We start from the raw sequence: 20,958 nt of genomic DNA on the forward strand, positions 1-20,958 counted from the left end.
AGGTATCCTCATCCCTACCACAGAAGCAAGACCAATTCTATCTCCAATAGACTAAGGACTGGGAACAAGTCCATGGAAGTTTCTAGTAGCATATAGAAACTGACTATTTTATATTCCATCACCCCTCTACACTGTTTGACTCCACCCAACCCAGAAGTCTTATTCTTCTAGGATTTAATGGTCACCCTTCTGCACCACCACCATCACTCTTACCCTAGATGGGGAGTGAGGATCGGGAGAAGTAAGGATCGAAGATAAAAGGGACAAGGAAGAGCTCAGAGGACAAAATTAGCACCATTGAGTAAAACCTGCAAATTCATGGCTGCCCAGCGGTGTTTTAGATCCCTTTTTACTTGAGAATGTGGCTTCTCTAGTACTGGACTGAACTGACAGGAACAGAAAACAATTTAGGGTTGGAAGGTGAGATTAGCATTGAGTTTCTCAAAGAGAAAGGTAAATCAAAATTTGAAACCTTTCTCTGTAGCCATCAAGGCCTCACCTTCCGGCCAGATGATTTTAAATTAGCAAGGGGCGGACACGGTCTATGGAGGAGGGCAGAAGACTGGGGACAGCATATAACCAATAATAATAATAACAATAATAATAATAATACCATAATAAGAATAATAATAAAAGAATTCAGAAAAAAACAAGAGGGAAGAGGAAGAAGGAGGCAGGAAAGAGGGGGGGTTATCTTCGGCAGCATCTTGTGGTGGCTTTTCTGACAGAGCAAGAAAAAAGAGGATATATAAGTATATACAGCAAGGAGGAAGGGATGGGCTGGGGCTGCTCCTGCCCCACTCCCAGACTTTTCGCCACCCAGCCTTGGGCTCATGGCCACGCTCCATGAGGCCCTAAGTGATCAAGTCCCAGTCGAAGTCATCAGGGATCTCCTCGTTGGTACCCGGAGGGGGAACCGGTGGCCGAGGGACCATATGGTGTGCTGTCAGGAAGAGACAAAGAAATTAAAAGGAGAGTGGATGGGAAGTTATTCTACCAACTAGATAGGCAATGCTCAGCCCTGAATATGACCACGAGGAAGGGCTGGTGAAACTATGCTCCTTATCAGCCCAGAGTTGTTTCCGTTGCTAGCGCCACTCCAGTGGGTCTCAGGAAATAAACCAGAGTAAACAGAGGGCACATGGCAATTTAACACTATGCAGCCCCCAAGAACTATACTTATGAAAACCATGTAGTAATGAAAAAAACATACACAACGTACTATTATATGAAATCACAGTATAGAAATTTGTAGACGTGTTACATGGATAAGGAAGATATGGACAAAGAGTCTGATGTCACCCAAAAAATTCGAAACCCTTATAGTTAGGCAGGATAATAATAGCGATTTTTCTGAAATGTATTTAAAAGCAAACGATCTGTTCATTTTATATTATTTATGGCAAGTTAGGGTCTACCTCCATCCCCATCAGAGGTAGTTCAATCCCAGACCCCTGATACAGGAGTCAGGTGACTGGAAAACAGACACGGGCACAGAGCAGGTATGTCTGTATATCGTGCTCATTGTATCTGCCTGACCATACCTTCCATCTAGATTCCAAAGCTGGACATAAATGTTCAATATCTTTGGTCTATTTGCATGCTTTTACTGTCTTTTTTTTTTTAAGATTTTATTTATCGATTTGGGTGTGGGGGAGAAAGAGCATGAGCAGAGGGAGAAGCAGACAAAGAGGGAGAAGCACATTCCCAGCTGAGTGCAGAGCCCGATGTAGGGCTTGACCCCAGGACCCCAAGATCATGACTTGAGCCAAAGTCAGACCTTCAACTAAGCCACCCAGGCACCCCTGTTTTTACTCCCTTTTATTACGGCAGGCACAAGTTATGCTCAAAGTAAATCAGTCTTCTTTAGTCTCCCATGACATATACCTCCCTAGCAAGGGGCCCACCCTCGAGCTTTAGGAATCATGAAGGCTCACACACTCCCAGCAGGGGTGAGCAAGAGGGAAGAGAATGCAGGCTCAGAGCCCGAGGAAAGCAAACACAACTTGTCAGGGTAGAGAGTGTTGGGCTGTGGGAGAAGCAAGCTTCCTGGCTCTTACCTGGGCGATTGTATCCTGCTGAATCCTGGGTGGAGATTGGGTACATTGGTGATGGGCCGGGGTAGAGGTGGGGGGCTTGTGGGTGCACATAAGAGTTCACTGCCAAAGCAAGACAAGAGTTACTTGAGCAGACTTCATTATACTCAGTGAAGTAGGGCCCAATATAGAGGGGGGAAAGAAGTACTCTTTCTCTCCTTGATGTCTCCTCCCTTCCCTGCTCTGTTCTATAGCTTCAGCAGGCTTAAAGGCTTTCTGGAGGAGCCATCAGTCCTCACCACTTAGGGCAAAAAGGGACCTTAATGGTTCCTAGAACTATGAAATATCATGGCTAGTCAAAGGATGACAAATAGAGAAACATGATCATTGAATCTCTCTCATTACACTGGTCTGAAGATTGTGTAACTGTAGAGAATCACAACCCCATCTGATATGATCCAGGTAGGGGTTACTGAGACACACATCTGGAATGAGCACCTTTTCCTCCCTTTTCATAAGTAATTCTGATTTCCCAAATTAAGGTGGAAAAGGGACTCATACAGTGTTTCAGTACAAGACTTGACTGATGCACTAGATGTTCAGTCAACGTAGCAGACAAACCAGTCCCGCTGCTTAGTCTGGGTCACTGCTCATCAGATGACTTTGCTCAATTCTCTTCTGCCCTTTTCCTCCCCCTCTCTTTTCATCAGAGCCTCCACCTCCTTGGTAACTTGCTTGGTTCACTACCTTGGTTCATGGCTGGCTCTTGTTTGCCACCGGTAAGGGCACAGGAGTCAGCAATACGGGCAGAGGCTGGTGACCGGTGGGAGCCTCCTTGGGGGGGCACATGACCAGTCTGGGTAAGGAAGTGGTTGAGAGAGTCACACAGATTGGCAATGTGATGCTGGTCAAGGCTCCAGTTCTTCTGCTCTGCCTGTCGCAGACTCTCCATCAGTTCTACAAACAGAGAAGCAAGAAGGGCTACCCTTTGTGGAGGTCCCAAAGGCCCTACCATATCCGCCCCCATCTCACTGCTCCCACCACATCACAAATCAACACCACGGACTAGATTTATTGCCAAGAATAACTGACATCTCCTAGAGCTCTACATTTTCGAACTCTTCTTCTGTTGGCTCCTCCCTAAATTCTTGTTACAATTTCCATCTTGCTGGTAAAGAAAACAAAATTTCAAAGGGAGTGATTGAATTAGCCCATAAACAGTGACAAAACTACAAAATCGTGGTCCTGGTTTCTGAATTCCTGAGAGCCTTCCCACTCCAGGGACAAAACAGGGTAGGATAAAACACGGTCATATTTTGGGTGAGTTCAGGCAAAATCAATTAAAAATAATTTGCAAATAACATTGGCATCATCTGCCTTGTGAGATATGGAGGGAAAACAATGGAATCCTCCTTCCTCAAAGCTTACTTCATCACCCCCTTCTGGTGATGGTTTCTTTTTTTTTTTTTTTTTTTAAGATTTTATTTATTTAACAGACAGAGATCACAAGTGGGCAGAGAGGCAGGCAGAGAGAGAGGAGGAAGCAGGCTCCCCGCTGAGCAGAGAGCCCAATGCGGGACTCGATCCCAAGACCCTGAGATCATGACCTGAGACCCTGAGATCATGACCTGAGCTGAAGGCAGAGGCTTAACCACTGAGCCACCCAGGCGCCCCCTGGTGCTGGTTTCTACAAGGCTTCCTACTCACCATGTCCTCCTCTTCCCTCTGGTCATCTTCCTCTCCTCACTCACCTGAGAACTGTGACTGCTCAATGCTGGACCAGTTGAGCCGATTCACCATCTTAAAGCTTTCCTTTAAGGAGTCGATGTTGGAGCACCAGTCGGGAGGAAAGGCTACAAAGGGGCGGGGAGGGTGGAAAATAAAGAGAGTGATGTGGTAGCCGGCTGACTACATGCAAGGTTGTCAATGACATCACCAGGATAATCTGAAAATCTCCCTCCCTGGAGAAGGACTAGTAAAGCGGATAGCTTTAGGGAGAGACAGCCTAGGTCCCAGGCAGGAAAATTCGTAAAGCAATCGCAGGTGGTCCAAGAACCCCAAAACACGGAGCTCTGAGTGGCAACTTCCGCGGGCTCAAAGGGGCTCCTGCCGGGGCGGGGGGTGGGGGGTGGGGTGGCGAGACTACAGACCCACTGTTAACTACCTGGCCAACTGCATCTCCAGACCCAGTCAGAACAAGCCGGCCAGCCCGCCCTCCTCTCGGAGCCCGCCGCACCCTCCATACTCACCAAAGCCAGTACTGTTGATAGGAGCCTGGCCCTGCGCCTGCTGCTGAGCGGGCGGCGGTGGCTGCTGGGCCGGGTGGGGGTGGGGATGGTGCTGATGCGGGTGGTAGCCCCCGTGCTGCAGTGGGGGTGGGTGCATGGCCATCACGGAGGGAGGCCCGTAGCTTTCGGCCCCAGCCGGCTTTCCCCCGGGTGGGGTACACCCATCCGGGCTTGGGGTGTGCAGCGGAGGGGCACCCCCTACAGCGGAGGGGCCCTGGGCGGGAGCCGGCTGAGGCTGCGACTGCTGGGGGGGCGGCTGCGGCGGCGGCTGCTGCTGAGGCGGCGGCGGCTGCTGGTACATGTAGTAGTTGTTAGAGGGCGGCATGTCCCCCAGGAGAGACGAGAAGCCTGGAGGGCGGGAGGAGGCAGCCAAGTGAATTGGGCAATGCATTTTTCTTTCTTTTCTTTCTTTTTTTAAAGGTTTAATTTATTTGAGAGACAAAGAGCATTGCGAGCAGGGGGAGGGATAGAGAGAGTCTTCAAGCTGATTCCCCACTGAGCATGGGGCACCGCGTGGGGCATTTGATCCCAAAATCCTGAGATTATGACCTGAGCCAAGCCACGAGTCAGGCGCTCACCCGACTGAGCCTACCGGACATTTTTCACTGAACAGGACTTCCACAGGGATGAGATGGCGTCAGACAGAAACCCCAGACTTAAGGGTGTCCTGAGAAGGCACGGATCCTCTGGGCTCCCTCTGCCCTCCATGGCTCCCCCACCTCTATAGATACAACAGACAGATGGAGGGCCTTGACAGCTGCTCAAATTCTAGCAAAAAGGTTAGCATGTACCTTTTCATGCTATTCCTCAGGGATCTGGGGGTAGGCCTGGAATCAGTGTCAAGAGCAGTCAGATATCAGGTGAAGTTTTAAAAGTAAATCACAGGGCACCTGGGTGGCTCAGTTGGTTGAGCAACTGCCTTCGGCTCAGGTCATGATCCCGGACCTCCAGGATTGGGTCCCGCATTGGGCTCCCAGCTCCTTGGGGAGTCTGCTTCTCCCTCTGACCTTCTCCTCTCTCATGTTCTCTCTCACTCATTCTCTCTCAAATAAATAAATAAAATATTTTAAAAAAATTAAAAATAAAATAAAATAAAATAAAAGTAAATCACAGGGGCGCCTGGGTGGATCAGTCTGTTAACCATCTGCCTTTGGCTCGAGCATGATCCCAGGGTCCTAGGATGGAGCCCTGCCTCAGGCTCCCTTCTCAGCGGGGAGTCTGCCTCTCCCTCTCTCTCTCAAATAAATAAATAAAAGGTAAATTACTAATAAAATAAAGCCACTGGGTACCTACTCTTTCTTCTTCCTTACTGTGTCTACACTCGTCTGCTGTTACTACCTACTTGGATTCACCACCAACAAACGGAGCTGGGTGAGGCACAGAATAAGGATGGATGAATTTCTGGCACACATTGGGCAGGGAAGAACTAGAGACTGAGGCTGGGCAGGGGCTTTTAGTCACCATGAAATCTGAGTGAACACTTGAATCCTCACTCGCTCTAATTTTTCACTTTGTCTCTGACAGCCCCTCCCAGCTCCCCACTTCTGATCAACCAGTCATCTGACCTGGATTCATTTCTCAAGCAAAGGCTACAATCTCAGAGCATAACTCCAGCTCTAAATCCCCCGAGATATAAAAGAAGAAATCCACAGCAGTTAACACAAATTTTCCAAAAGGTGGCTTCTAATCAGTTTTCATCATCCTGTTCATCCCCTGAGGCCTGTACAAGGCAACTACACAGAACAAGAGGCTCTGATGCCTCACCCGAAGTTGACCCCCACCTCTAATTTCTTTAAAACCACAAACAAGGGGCACCTGGGTGGCTCAGTGGTTAAGCATCTCTCTTTGGCTCAGGTGGTGATCACAAGGTCCTGGGATGGAGTCCCACATCGGGCTCCCTGCTCAGCGGGGAGCCTGCTTCTCCCTCTCCCTCTGCTTGCCACTCCCCCTGCTTGCACTCTCTCTGTTTGTCAAATAAATAAATAAAATCTAAATAAATAAATAAAAACAGAAACAAACAGGAGTCACAGAGGGCTGGACCAGGTGATCTCTCAAAGGAGCTTTCCAATATGAACTTTACTCTCACACGGTAATACAGGAAATTTGAGTATGGACCAAATATAAACTGATATTAAGGAAGTATTATTGACTGTGTTAAGAATAATAATGGCAGTGGATAACCAAGTCTTTATCATTAAGACTTCACACTGAAGTAGTATCTATAGGTGGGATAAGCACATCTGGGAATTGCATTAAATTATTCCCATTAAAAAAAAAAAGTGGTTAGTAAATGAAACGAGCTGAACAAAATATTGCCATGTATTAAAACTGGGCCATCTTAAAAGTTGGAAACCTAAGGGTTTATTATACTATTTTCTCTATTTTTGCATCTGTTTGAGATTTTTTTCTAACAAAAATTAACATGGGGTGCCTGGGTGGCTTCATTGGTTGAGTGTTTGACTCTTGATTTCAGCTCAGGTCATGATCTCATGATCTCAGGGTGATGAGATCGAGCCCCAAGGTGGGCTCTGCGCTTAGTGGGGAGTCTTTTTGAAGATCCTCTCCCTCTACCCCTCTCCCACTCACTCACCCTCTCAAATAAATAAATAAATCTTTTTTTAAATATATGTGCTGCCGAAGTGAGCACAAATTTTTTTTTAAAAAAGCAACTAGAAATATGCTAAAAAATTAAATTGTCTCACAATGAAACGGATTCTGAGGGAAAGCCAACCACTGCTGTCCCCTAGTGGCCATCCTCTAAATGACGGGCTTGCAGCCATGGAGTCACTGCCCTTAGTTCTAGAAGGGGGATCCCTTGAACTCACTTTGGAAGCTAATAACCCAGCCTGCCTCTCGAAACAGCTCCAAAACAGCTCCAAACTAAGCCAGAAGAACCTGACTCCAAACAATTCTGGTTTCTTGAGATGCTTCCCCTAACCAGTGATCAGCCTCTCCTCGTGTGAAAAGTAAGACAGAAGGGAAAGAGAATGTTACCACCGATCCGGGAGTATAAGTATGTTCATGCCCTTATCCCAACAACAGGCTCACCATGCTGAGACGAGGAAGAGGATTTCTCCAGCATGGATTTGTAGAGGTTGCGAAAGGACCAGCTTAGGTCCTGAAAATTGATCTCTGAGTAGGAGAATTTGAAGTCATGGTTGGTGTTATACAGGGGAGGAGGACCCTCGGCACCTTCTCGGCTAGGAGCCCCTGCTGCCACCGCTCCACCATCCACAGATCCTGTGCCCTGCAGAAAGGAGTAAGAGAGACTCAATCCATGTGCTAAATCAGAAAAACAGCCCTTTCATGGTCACCAAGCTCTTTAGCTTGTCTTCATCCTGTCCTAACTTTTCAATGAATGAACATCATTTCCCCGTCTGTCTCATTGATTCCTACTGTGATGTGCCTCGAGCCACTTTCCCATGCTCCATCCATCTTCCATTCTCATAACCTTTTTGGCTCCCCCTTCTTCTCTTCTCACTATTTTTCATCCCCCTGATCTTTCTCAAAGTTCTGTTACATATCTATCTCTCTCTCTCTCTCAGCTTCCCTTTTCTGCTTTCTCCGTCTTTCCCAATTGATCTGCCTACTACATCACAGATAATACAGTATTTCCAACTGGCAGATCTATGACTCTGTTCAACAACCTATCCACCCATCCATCCGTCCCCATGCACCCTGACACCCCTACTTCTTACCTGGCTGTAGCTTGTGATAGAAGTGGGGCTCTGAAGGGACATCTGAGGATTCCCCTCGGAAGGCAGTGAGGCTTCTCCACCCCCAGGAATGCCTCCCCGTGGGCTCTTGCTTGCCTCCTGTTCTGGTGAGTCTTGGGATAGCTGAGGGTTGGGAAAGAACAGAAATCTGGAAGCAGAAACTAAACATCCTCCTGAGACCCGTGGTTTCAGCTCACCCTTTGCCCCAAACACAGGAAAGGACCAAAACTACAAGACAGGATGTGGCCCGAGCTGCTGGCTCAGATGGGGACTTACATCATCATCTGGAGGGTGTCTTCTCTTTCGGGAGATGTCAGGGCAGGTGTCGATTGTCCAGTAAGAGCCCTGGAAGGCGACCCAACCCCACGAAAAACAAAAACATTATATATGAAAATTCCCACCTTTGGAAAAGTAGATACTTGGGAGGATTTTCACCAAAAAAAGAAAGTTATATTAAGAAAAATAACTGGAAAAAAAAAAACAAAACTGGAAAATCACACAGAGTCCCGAGGGTACTGGCTATTTTTGAGGAGTAAATTTGTCCTAAAAGTTCAATGAGTATGTCAGGGGTATAACTACAACTGGTGGCCCAAACACAGGCCTTGATTGTTCTGGTATCTCATTCAAAGAGCTGGAAATGCCCACACACAACCATCCCCTTCTGTGTGATCTGTGGCAAGGCTCTTCTGAACTCTAGCATCCACATCTTTCGAAAGAAGTAACTGATTTATCTCTTTTCCCTTTTGAAGATAAAAGTCATGGGATTTTTGTAGAGAAAAGTCTCTACAAAGGTTATTTAGCCTACCTTTCACATCTAAAAAGAGGGCTACACATAAGAAAGGGGGCATTAAAGTCAACTTTACCATATATAATTCTATTTAAGAAAATGGATTTCAGGGATGGCTGGGTGGCTCAGTTGTCTCCTGCCTTTGGCTTAGGTCATGATCCCAGGGTCTTGGGATCTAGTCCCACATGAGGCTCCTTGCTCAGCAGGGAGCCTACTTCTCCCTCTCCCTGCTGCTACCCCTGTTCATGCTCTCTCTCTCTCTCTGACAAATAAATAAATAAATCTTAAAAAAAAAAAAATTTCACAATCTTTCTTAGTCACTCATGCTAGTGGGAGCCCATAAGCGTGATAGCCAAGCTCTTCCTTTGAGAAAAAATAAAGCTGCTTCTCTAATTAACATGATTTCCTCTTCTGGGTAATTAAAACAGCCACAGGACTCTAGGCTGTCAACTACTCCTCTCTCCTTCCTGCCCCTCCTTTCAATGCTTACAGGAGTGTCTCACCTTCCCGGGGTCATCCCGAGGTCTGGGCACCTTCCGGAAACACTTGTTGAGAGAAAGGTTGTGCCGAATTGAATTCTAGGGAAGCAGAGAAGCAAGTTAGGCTTCAGCATGGTGTAAAGCAGAAAATTTTCCAATAGGGCACAGAGGGACACAAAAGAACATAACATATCATAAAGTTCAAGTATCAGGCAAACTTAGGACCTCCTAACTATACTGATGGAGGACCTTATCTAGCAGATAGCAAGAGCCCTGAGATGAGAAAATGCAGAAATTAAATGGATGGGAGGTAATGCCTATAAACCTGACTATCAGGTGCTTCTGGTATCTATATTAAAAACAACAACTACATAATCTTTCTGGTTTTATATATATAACCAGAAAGATTAAATTAAGACAGATACATATCTGCCTTAATTTATTTTAATCTCCCCTAAAAGAATACTACTTTAAGACTGTTTATATAAATAAAAACAAATATAAATTAGAAACAAAACAAAGGCACAAGGTCACCTTTGTTTTCTCAACAGCCCCCTGGAATGCTACATTCGGAGGAAAGAAAGAATGTTGCAGCTGTGTGCTGGACGAGGCTGGGTGTTGTGGTAGCTAGCAGGGACAGGGTCATGGAAGAAAAGCTGAATGCTTCCAGTAGTCTCCAGCTCATCATCTGGTTTGTATGTCAACCGGTGATTTACAGAGTGAAAGAACGACATTAAATCCCCACTCCTTCTCAACAAATGGCAAATGAGTTGCTGCTCCAAAAGATGGGGAACAACAGTCTTCCTTCTTTGCTTGGAAGAAGAGTTTCCTTCTTCCTTTACTGCCAGCCAAACAACTTATCCTCTTACTACTTGCTTGGCAGATGAGCTGTTGGTGAAGGACCTTATTATTATCATTATTATTATTGTTGTTGTTGTTACTGGTATACAATTTTTCAGAAGATGAGGACTACGTGTAATGAAGCTTTGGAAATCTGATGAGACTCCTACCTCTAGGTAGGAAGAAGCAATGCCATCCCTTGCACAGTGACTTGAACATAGTAGAGTGGCAATAAGTATTTGTGAAATGAATGAATCTCCTTTTCAAAGACTCAGAAGGTAAGAGGGTATGATGAGCAACAGCATCCTGCCATCCTCATAACTACACTTAGTGGCTCGATATCACTGGAGTTTCCCTGACATACCTTATGAAAGTTGTTCAACTCTGAAAACGAGTAGGGGATGGGAGATATAAGATTTTAAGTTCATGCATCTCTGAAACAGGTCAGAGTGAACTGGACCAGGTTAGAGGAAGAAACAAAAGAGTAGAGAAAAAGGCCGTCAAAGGCTAAACACAATCGCAGGTTACACAAGCCATCCCACCTTCCAACCAATGCCAGCGTTCTTGTAATAGGGGAAGTTATCACAGATCCAGCGGTAAATCTCACTGAGGGTCATCTTCTTGGCTGGAGAGGAGTTGATGGCGTAGGTGATGAGGGTGGCATAGCTGTATCGTGGCTTGCCATCCTGGTGCACTGCTGCCTCATCTTTGCTCAGGGTGGCATTTGGATCTGTGGGTGAGCCTGGGGGACACTTGCGGCTGCCACCTGGAGGCCCAGCCTGAGAGGCACTCCCAAGCTTCTCGATGGTAGCTCTAAGGGTCAGCTGGGGGAGCCAGTCTATGGAGGTGAGGCTACTCTCTAAGTCAGAAGCCATGGTACTTCTGGGTTCTGCAGAGAAGAGAACAAAGGGGAGAGGAAACTAGAACAGGTGAGTGTGATAGCTGGTTACTAGTGGCAAATAATATTCAAATGTTAGTGCTCTAAGGGAAGTAGAGTTTCTTCCCACTGTAATCCCCATGGGAGACTGTCGCAGGACAGCCCTCAACCAAGTGTTCCCAAAGCCCCCAGACAACATATCACCAATCATCTACCAGATGACAGACTGATACTTACCAGTCTTACATCTTAATTTAGAACACAGCCAACAGGACTCTCCATTCAGCACTAAGAGGGAAGTCAGACCCCCCACTCAACTGAGCTATTCCCTCAATCCTCCTTACGTGGAGCCCTACAACATAATATTTTAAACTACATATTTTTTTTAAAAAAAACTTAATATACCAGGTAAAATCAGCCAAAGTCTACTCTCCAATTATGTGATGCTTGTTTTACATACATAGAGATAGCACAAGTGAACATGTAAAGAAAAACAGTCCAAGTAAACACAAATATACAGCAACGAAGCACACACCAACACTTTTACAGATGTAAAATTTGACCCCTCACCTTTTTATCCCATATATGTGCACATGAGGCATATTTGATTTACCCCAAGCATAAATTACCCACGACAACCAGCAAAGGACAGAGGCAAGACACACACGTAAAACAGTGGCCCCCATACCCAGAGATCACAATGAGATATACAGTGTACATTACCAGCAGAGCACAAAGTCACACACAGAGGTAACAGATCCTGAGTTAGAGCGGCCCTCACACCTTTAAAGCTGCCCCTGACCGGCTCCCGCCCACAGACACCAACACCAGGAAGAAGGCATCGGCAAGGACCTCCCACCTCCCAACCCGCTGGGCTTCACTGAGCCAGGAGGTGGGGGACACCCAGCTGTGTGCACACCGTCACAATCAGATAGCCTAGCTAAAAATAGCCACTCTGGGGCCAAGAGCTGGCTCCCCTTCTCCCGCCCTCCTCCTCTCTCCTTCCTTCCCAGCCAGGCACGCACGCTTGCCGCACCTCCATGCAAACTCCTGGCTCTGACAAACCGCCCACGCCTGATGTTTGCACACCCTGCTGCCACCCACACCCCCTGGGCGCTCTCGCTGGCAGATCGGTGTAGCCGGAGTGACGTCTTGGTGGGGGAAGGTGAAGAGCGCCGGGTGCTCTCTGCTACTGCAGGGTCTAGAAAGGCTGGCAGGAAGCGCTTGGTATCCATTTGGCGCTCCCTGAGAGCCCATGCCAGCAACCCCCTAAGCACTTGCCGCTTGGCAGGTTTGTGCCTGCTCGCCTGGGGAGGAGAGAGTCCAGCCAGTATTTCCTTCTCGCGGCCCTGCTGACGGTCCCACCAGGCTAGCGAGCCTCAGAATTCAGAAGCCCGGACAGAAACACATCGCGTATGTAATTTCTAAATGCGCACCCAGATAAAATGCACGAGCGGTAGGGATTCGACCATACACAAATCCACATCCTTTGCGGTTAAAAACTCAATCCCAGGTACGACTGCCTACCCCCTCTCTCCTGCCTCCAACACACCTTGCAAGCTGTCAGCTCACTCTGTCGCCCACAGCGGGGACTCTCCTCCCCTTGAGATTTACCCTTTCCCTTAAGGGTCAGTGTTCTCACTCTTGTATTCTCCCCCAAGTTCCCCACCCACACAACCTCTGCATGTACACACAAGTAGCAGGCACCCTGCTCCTCCCCAGCAACACACCCACTCCACAAGGCTGAGGGAAACACCTTATGCCTCAGGGCCTGAGCGGCATGAGACCCAACTGAAACCCAAGAATTGCTTGACAAGAGAAAGAAAGAAGAAAAAAAAAAGCTATGTTTATAAATAGTATCACGAAAGGGTTTCCCCTTTACGGTTAGCTTCTCTCCCACCGCCCTCCTTTACAGCCCACCATCACCACCTTGCCTTATAATATCATGGAGACTTGGAAGCTAATAGGGACATCTAATCACTCCAGGAAGCCTCAAACCTCCCAGCGCATTACTGAGTCAAAATGCCACAGCATCTGGAGTAAAGCAGGGCGCTTTGGGGAGTGTATCGGTCCTATAGCTGGGTTATCCCAGCCCAACAGTATTGTGACAAGAAGCAGGTTCTCAGTGACCAGGGTTTTCCTGGGTCCTCCTCAGAAGGGGAGGTCTGTAAAGAATTCCCTATTATCGGGCACCCGGGTGGCTCAGTGGGTTGGGCCTCTGCCTTCGGCTCAGGTCATGATCTTGGGGTCCTGGGATCGAGTCCTGCGTCGGGCTCTCTGCTCAGTGGAGAGCCTGCTTCCCCCTCTCTCTCTGCCTGCCTCTATGCCTACTTGTGATCTCTGTCAAATAAATAAAATCTTAAAAAAAAAAAAAAAAGAATTCCCTATTATCTTCTGCTAAAGATCCGTAGGAGACCTCAACTTATGAACACAGAAGTCTTCCATGGACCCTTCATTTGAAAGTCTCCCAACACGGGACACGGACATGAGAGTAGATTTCAAGTGGTTTACAGAACCCATGCCAATCGCTGTGAATTCCAGAAAGGGAAGCACTCCCAGCCTTTGCTAGTTGTTCCATGCTCTTCCCTATCCTTACCCCTGGACCAGGTTAAGAGAGGTTAAATTTAACCTTTCTCCAGCACCCTCCCCGTCAGCCCTCCAGATACCACCCAGCACTCAAAATATATCCTAATCTTACCAGCTACAAGAAGCTTGCAGCAGAAGGTCCTCCTGATCTTTTGGCACCATTCTCCTTTAACCCATCCCACTTCCTCACCCCTGTCACTTCCCCATTCTGGAAGGCCGTCCAGTGCACAGAACCTCAGAGATGAGGTCCCTCCATTCTATTCCCAGCCTTGACACTGACTCACTAAATGTCCCTAGCCACCCCTTGCTCCCTGAAGTCTTGATGCCTCAGTTTCCCCCTTCAATAAAAGGGATGAAGTCCTCAACACTGCCAAAGCTTCATCCCTGGAGGGAAGTGAATGAAGCTTAATGAGCTTGTGGCTGCCACACATTCCATGCTCCCCAAAATAATGGCACGAGGCTAATGTTCAGGGCTAATATTAGAAAGGCAAACAAGAGCTATTTCCATTTCTTAGTCCAACCAACCTAGTTACCCAGACCTCTCTCTCCAGGTGGGCCTTGTGCCACTGGGCTTGGGCAGAACCCGAGTCAGGCCACATTCTTCTCTGCATGCTGGAAGACTGAAAGGAAATACCCATAGAAACTGGGAAAGGCAGCCAAAGGGCAGGCTCCATCACATCCACAGGACATCTAATGAAGACTACAGTACCAGGAGAAAGGCAGAGAAAAACAGAAAGACATTCTGTTGGTGTGGAAGACTGATCCTGGATGAGATGTGTAAGATCCAAAATAACAGGGCGCCTGGGTGGCTCTGGGTTAAGCCTCTGCCTTCGGCTCAGGTCATGATCTCAGGGTCCTGAGATCGAGCCCTGCATCGGGCTCTCTGCTTGGCAGGGAGCCTGCTTCCTCCTCTCTCTCTGCCTGCCTCCCTGCCTACTTGTGATCTCTCTCTGTCAAATAAATAAATAAAATCCTTTTTTAAAAGTTTTTTTTAAAGATCCAAAATAACAGGCACGGTTTTCTTCCCACTTTATCTGAAAGGTCAGGAATTATTCTCTGTATGGTGCCAAGGTCAGGTACTAAGGAGTGATAACTTCCTGCTCTGGACAGAATGCCAACACTAATAGAGCAGTGGTTGAGTTTACCACATTACCAATTACCAGTCAGGATGCCTGGGTTTCAATCCTGGCTCCACTACTTACTGGCTGGGCAACCTCAGGCAAGTTACTTAACCTCTCTGTGTTGTTGTTTCTTCCTCTATAAAATAGAGATGATAACTGCACCTGCACAGGGTTGTTGTGAGGATTGCCTCAAGTTAATATTTTTAAGGCATTTAGTAAGTGTTAGGTAAGTGTAGCTATTATTATTTTTGAATGAGGCAAAACAGAGAATATTGGAAATGAGAAAGCAGACTGGGGAGGTTAAGACTGAAAACAGCAAGCCTGCCATGGTTTATGTTACAAAACCTGTATTGAATTTGCAATAGCTTTCGAGATGTCAGAAACTCCACCTTTTACTTTGGGGATAACGTCACCCCACTACTGACCAATACCAGGACCACGCAGACTTCAAAGATGAGGGAACGAGGGGATATCATCTCTATTTTTCAGCAGGGACCAGGTCTAGTCATAAGACATGATCTGGAAAACACCACTCTCTAAAGCATAGTTAATCCAACCCAACAGCCATCTGCTTCCAGTGGATTCCACAGAGGCAAGGAGAATTAGGGAAACTCCATCCTAGTAAGGCCGGTTGCACTATTGGGGGGCAGGAGGGGGGGTCCACCTGGAGCCACTGTGATACAGTTCCCTCTGAATCTCTCAACAAGTTGCATTCCAGCACCTGGGAAAGCACTTTGGGAGAAATGGGCTGCTATTACACTAGAGTCGGCTCTTTTCACAAAGTGGGGGAGGGAGTTCTAGAGGTAAGAGCCAAGGAACCTCATGCTTTTGAGACCAGAGATACCAGAAATAAAACTCTCTTGCTAGTTCTAGAAGAAGTGGCCACAGCCTGACACTGAGCAGCCCTACCACAAGAAAGGACTCTTGTGCAGCCATTCATGAGGGTTCCCAACTGGCCAGGGCAGGCCAAGGCCTTCCACCCAGCAGGGCAGCCTTACCAACAACCTCTCCATGTCCTCCTGCAGGGGCACCTGCTTCGAGAGGCCTACCAGAAACACAGGATTCTGGGTAATTGGAGGCTTAGTCCGAAAAGCGAGGATGCAACTGTCCCCACACACATACCCACTCGAAACAGAGTCAGAGCCCCATTCACCTGAATTAAGAGACATATGTACACCGCTCTCTAGCACAGTGGTGCGGACCTGGATTATACCCCTGCCTCATATACCACTAACAGGTAGTCTCCAGGGTCAAGTGGATGTACGTAGGGACTCACAGAGCCCACCAAGGCCCAGACAGAGAAAGAAGAGGGAAACATAAAAACCCACGTAAGATGAAGCCTCCCACTTGCTTTTGCTGTGAGGTGCACAAAGAAGATGAGGCAGGAAATCGGGCGCCCAGCTAGTGGTCCCAGGTGGAAAGACACACTGGTAAACGCACATACCCCAGCATCCGCTAGAAGGATTTCCTGGCACCCTTCTCCCACCTTTTCTGATGATTCTGGGCTTTGATGATTCCTGCTCCATATCTCATGAGAGAAAACTTAAATACCAGATTCCAGAGACACAGAACCGAACAAGAAATGGGAAGGGAAAAGATGAAACTATTAGGTGCTTTTCTGAAAGGAGACTCATCACAGGTCAAATCTCCCGGTTGGGGGTCAACTTATTTCGATGGAAGACTGGAAGGAGGCTGAGCAGCAACACCCCTCTCTTCCTATCCAGGATCTCTTTTTCCTGAGGAACTGTCAGTGAAGGACAGGAGCTGTGGACAGGAGCCGTGCAGGACATGAGGGCAGTGGTACAGGACCAGCACTAGGGAAGAACTTCAACCAGGAGTTAGCGTTCCCCTGCATCCTCTCTTCTTGCCTTGGGAAGGGGGGATTTCCGTTGTCCCTTTGGATTTTACTGACAGAGCCATGCTTCCATCCAGGAATAGGTAAGCCACAAGAGGAGGCCTCCTGATGTCTGAGGAAGGGTGAGTGGGGACAGGCTGATTTTCTTGTCAAGGAGACAGTGGGTAGGAGAGAGCAGCTCTGGTGGACATGAAGCTGAGGTAGGCTTACAAAGTAAGACAAGGTAGTAACACTGGAAGCCCTAGACAAGTGTAGGCCATGAAATGCCAAGATCACTTTAGTGAAGTAAGAAAGCCCAAGAATGGAGAGCGCTCTGGGAGTCTGGTTGGAATATGTCCATCATTATTTTTTTTTATTTTTTTTAAAGAGTTTATTTATCCATTTGACAGAGATCACAAGTAGGCATGAGGCAGGGAGAGAGAGAGGAAGGGAAGCAGGCTCCCTGCTGAGCAGAGAGCCCTATGTGGGGCTCAATCCCAGGACCCTGGGATCATGACCTGAGCTGAAGGCAGAGGCTTTAACCCACTGAGCCACCCAGGCGCCCTGTGTCCATCATTATTACACAGTACCAATGCAGTTCTGAAAATGCAGGCATTTGTTGATACCCCTTTGCCTTCAGCATGAAACCCTACATGTCCCCAGGGACCTCAAACGAATCCCATCCATCGAGTCCCCAAACACTAAGAAACCCATTTCTCAGAGCCTCTGCAGAAGGTGTAAGTCTGAAGCCAGGAGCTTCCTCAGAACACACTCCCCAGAGGATTCTCCAAGTTATTACTCTACCTTCCCCAGTGATGAAACCCAAGAGCCACCATCTCAGCCCCTACCCCCACTAGTACCTAAAGAGGACAGAGAGGTGAAAGAAAGCACTAACCTGTCTCCAAGCTTCCCCCAGCAAAGGGAGGGAACCACCTGGTACTGGAGTTTGGGGCTGGAGGGACTCCCCTCTTCAAAGGCAGATGAAGAGTTTCATCCTCAGTGGCTCTTCCTGTACTTGGCTGAGCATCCCAAGCTGGGGTCGGGGGGACCTGGGTCCCCTGAGGATGAGGAGCGGAGGGAGGAGGAGGAGGGGGCGGAGGAGAAGGAGGTCCTACCTGGGGAAGGTGGCACACCCCCCACACCCTGCCTGTAACCCTGGGGAGGAGGGGAGGAGCCTCTCCGAACCAGGAGTTGTCTCCTCCCCCTTGGGGGAGTCCCCCTCCCCCCCAAACTGGGTCTTTCGGGAGTGGAGGGCTCTTTCTGTTTGCTGGAGATCTGAGCGGAGGGGCTCTGCCCTGTTCCACTGTCTAGGTACAAGGAAGTTGAGAGGAGAGTCCTTCCCCTCTCCTGAAAGGCTGAAAGCCGGCTCCTCTTCTTTCCCTGGAGTGTCCTCTGCTTCTGAATGTAAGGACTCCTCTCCCCTGTGAGTACTGGATAGGATGGAGGGCTCCTACTCCACAGGCATGTCCCCCCTTCTCTTAGCCTCAAAAGTCCTGAACTGCTGAGAGTGTGCGTTTGGAGGGGTGGAGGCACGCTGGGGCGGGCTCACTCTGTCTGCTTCCTTTAGCAGGATCGCCCCTTTCTACTTCTGGAGGTCTATTCCCGGGCCAGGATGGGGGTTTTCCTCTCCCCTACAGGGGTCTCTTCTTCCCCTCGCCCGAGTGGCGGTAAGGGTCTCCGCTCCAGCAGGGAGAGAGGCTGCTCCCGTCCCCGCGCCCGCCTCCGCTCCGGGGGTGCCCCCGAGGGTGGGGTTTTCCTACTCCCCGCTCTCCCTGAGCTGGCCTGGGCAGCAGGGTCCGGGAGGCCGCGGCTGCCGACTCCGGTCCCTGGCTACTGTGGCCAGCGCCTCCTCTAGTCCCGTCCCGTCCGGTCCGCTCCCTTCGGCGCGTGAGGCCCCCGGCGCTGCCACCTCTCGGGCTCCGGCCAGTCCGGGCTCCCGGGGAGTCAGAAGGCGGACGGACAGTGTCAGGGCTCGGCTCGGGCTCGGGCTCGGCTCGGCTCCGCTGCAGGCCCCGGCTCCTCCCCGGCCTCCGCGCCGCGCTCCACGCCCCTCCCCCTCCCCCGCCCGCCCGCCCGCCGCCGCCGCCACCTCCCGGCGCGGGTTAAGGAGGAGCGGGCGGCGCGGAGCCGCGGGCCGAGCCGCCAGCGTGCGCCGCGCGGGGAGAGACGCGCGGCCCGGAGCCGGGGGATGGCGCGGGAGGAGGGGGGGCCGCCGCCGCCGCCCGGCCACTGGGCCGCGCGAGCAGCTCGCCTGGACGCGCGACGGCAGCCCCCTGCCCTCGGTCGGGACGGTCCCCCGGTGACGCCCGACGCCGTCCGCCGCGGCTGCACACGCGCCTTCGGGGATGTTCTCTGCACCGCCGACCCGAGGTGTTCTCTCCGGAACGGCGTTGATGGGCTTCCCGCTCCCCGGAGACAGTGTATAAGAGGTTATGGCGTTGGGACCGGGATAGTCTGTCATCCTGACCTCATCCTGGAGTTCAGTACGTGCTGTTGAAGGAGCGGATGTGTGAAGAGAGAAGGAGCGTGTCACGGAGTGAACTCTAGACTAAACTCGTATGAACTTGTACAAGGCCCCTCTTCCGCGGGGTCTGAGCGACAAGGGGACCTCGATACTCGCCCTGGCTACCCACTAGGCCTGTTGCAAGGACCACAGGAGATAACTGATGTGGAAATGCATTTTAAACTGTACAGTATAAAAAGGATGCAAAACATGACTTCTCGTTCAGTTCACTTGACGATCTTGTAACATACCTTATTCTAAGTGACACACGGTAAAGAATGTTATTTTCTGCCCCTTCCGGAATCATTCCCATCCAGAGACAGAATATGCCACCCGGGAGCCCACCTCTACTTTTCCTCCTTCAGTCATATTATTCCTCTGGAAATTCTTACATATTTCACCCTCTGACCTGTTTAAACTTTTCTCAAACTATTCTAATTTCTATCACATAAAATAATATGAAAGCAAAAGATATCATCCATGAAATATTTGAATTGCTCAGAAGAAAAGACTGCGTATTCAGGATTACAACTTGATGACTACATTTCACATTTAGATAGTAAAGTCTTTTATCTTCTGGCTAAATGTATGATACTGTTTAAGTTACACATGTATAAAATTGCATTATATTTACAGTGTGCCAGCTAAGAACTCTGCATGTGTTATCACATTTAATTCTTCTAGCAATCCCATAAGGTACCATTATGGTACCTGAAAGGTACCATTTACAGATGAGAAAACTGACTTAGAGATTATGATTGTGTCTACATTCACATGATTACTAAGTAGCAAAACCAGGACTTAAACTAACAAATCCAAGTAACTCCAAAGTCCCAACTCAACTTCTATTCCATTGTCGTGAACTGTCAGAATTAAAAAAAACATCCTTAAACTTGTTGTAATAGAGATGTATGGAAACAGATGGTAGCTACATTTATGATGAACGTAGCATAATGGATAAATTTGTCCAATCACTACAAACTAATGTAACATTGTGGGCAACTATACTCAAATAAAAAAGAAAATAGATGGCATTTCCTTTACATAAATAGAAAGCAGAAAGGTCAATTGGTTGTTTGTGATTGATTGATCTATCTATATCACAAACATGTATATATGAAAAAAAATCCTTAAATTTATAGGAAATGAAGCCCAGTTGAGTCTCTTCTTTCTCTCCACCCTTCCACTATCCCAACTTAAGCTGTATCCCTTCCTTTAAAAAAAAAAAAAAAAAAATAGGGACGCCTGGGTGGCTCAGTTGGTTAAGCAGCTGCCTTGGGCTCAGGTCATGATCCCAGCGTCCTGGGATCGAGTCCACATCGGGCTCCTTGCTCGTCGGGGAGCCTGCTTCTCCCTCTGCCTCTGCCTACCACCCTGTCTGCCTGTGCTCATGCGCTCTCTCTCTCTCTCTCTCTCTCTCGAACAAATAAATAAATAAAATCTTTAAAAATATATATATACATAGGGACGCCTGGGTGGCTCAGTTGGTTAAGCAGCTGCCTTCGGCTCAGGTCATGATCCCAGCGTCCTGGGATCGAGTCCCACATCGGGCTCCTTGCTTGGCGGGGAGCCTGCTTCTCCCTCTGCCTCTGCCTGCCATTCTGTCTGCCTGTGCTTGCTCGCTCTCCTCTCTCTCTGACAAATAAATAAAATCTTTAAAAAAAATATATATATATATATATATATTTATTTATTTATTTATTTGAGAAAGAGTGAGAGAGGGCAAGAGAGGGGAGGTCAGAGGGAGAAGCAGACTCCCCATGGAGCTGGGAGCCCCATGCGGGACTCAATCCAGGGATTCAATCCAGGGACTCTGGAATCATGACCTGAGCCACCCAGGGGCCCTGTATTTTCCCCCTTTTGAAATATTAACTTGTTCTCCCACACACAC

At 48.5% G+C, this 20,958-nt stretch overlaps 1 protein-coding gene and 1 pseudogene across 2 annotated transcripts; one reads left to right on the forward strand and one right to left on the reverse strand.

The window, feature by feature from the left end:
- Window positions 1-604: 604 nt before the first annotated feature.
- On the reverse strand, window positions 605-18,569 carry FOXJ2 (forkhead box J2). Of its 2 annotated transcripts, none has more exons than XM_047741161.1 (11): window positions 17,460-18,569; window positions 10,689-11,035; window positions 9,331-9,405; window positions 8,317-8,385; window positions 8,023-8,163; window positions 7,373-7,571; window positions 4,286-4,672; window positions 3,788-3,889; window positions 2,784-2,993; window positions 2,061-2,159; window positions 605-943 (listed from the first exon to the last, which is right to left on the reverse strand). In XM_047741161.1, the coding sequence occupies exons 2-11, from the start codon at window positions 11,019-11,021 to the stop codon at window positions 855-857; spliced, it is 1,704 nt and encodes a 567-aa protein (XP_047597117.1). In that variant the 5' UTR covers window positions 11,022-11,035; window positions 17,460-18,569; the 3' UTR covers window positions 605-854. The 2 variants fall into 2 exon arrangements, with proteins under 2 accessions (XP_047597117.1, XP_047597118.1); XM_047741162.1 differs by lacking the exon at window positions 17,460-18,569 and adding an exon at window positions 11,261-11,383.
- Window positions 18,177-20,262, forward strand: LOC125106705 (atherin-like; annotated as a pseudogene).
- The last annotated feature ends 696 nt before the right edge of the window (window positions 20,263-20,958 follow it).

This window comes from Lutra lutra, chromosome 8 (assembly GCF_902655055.1).
Source record: "Lutra lutra chromosome 8, mLutLut1.2, whole genome shotgun sequence".
In the NCBI taxonomy this organism is placed as follows: Eukaryota; Metazoa; Chordata; class Mammalia; order Carnivora; family Mustelidae; genus Lutra; species Lutra lutra.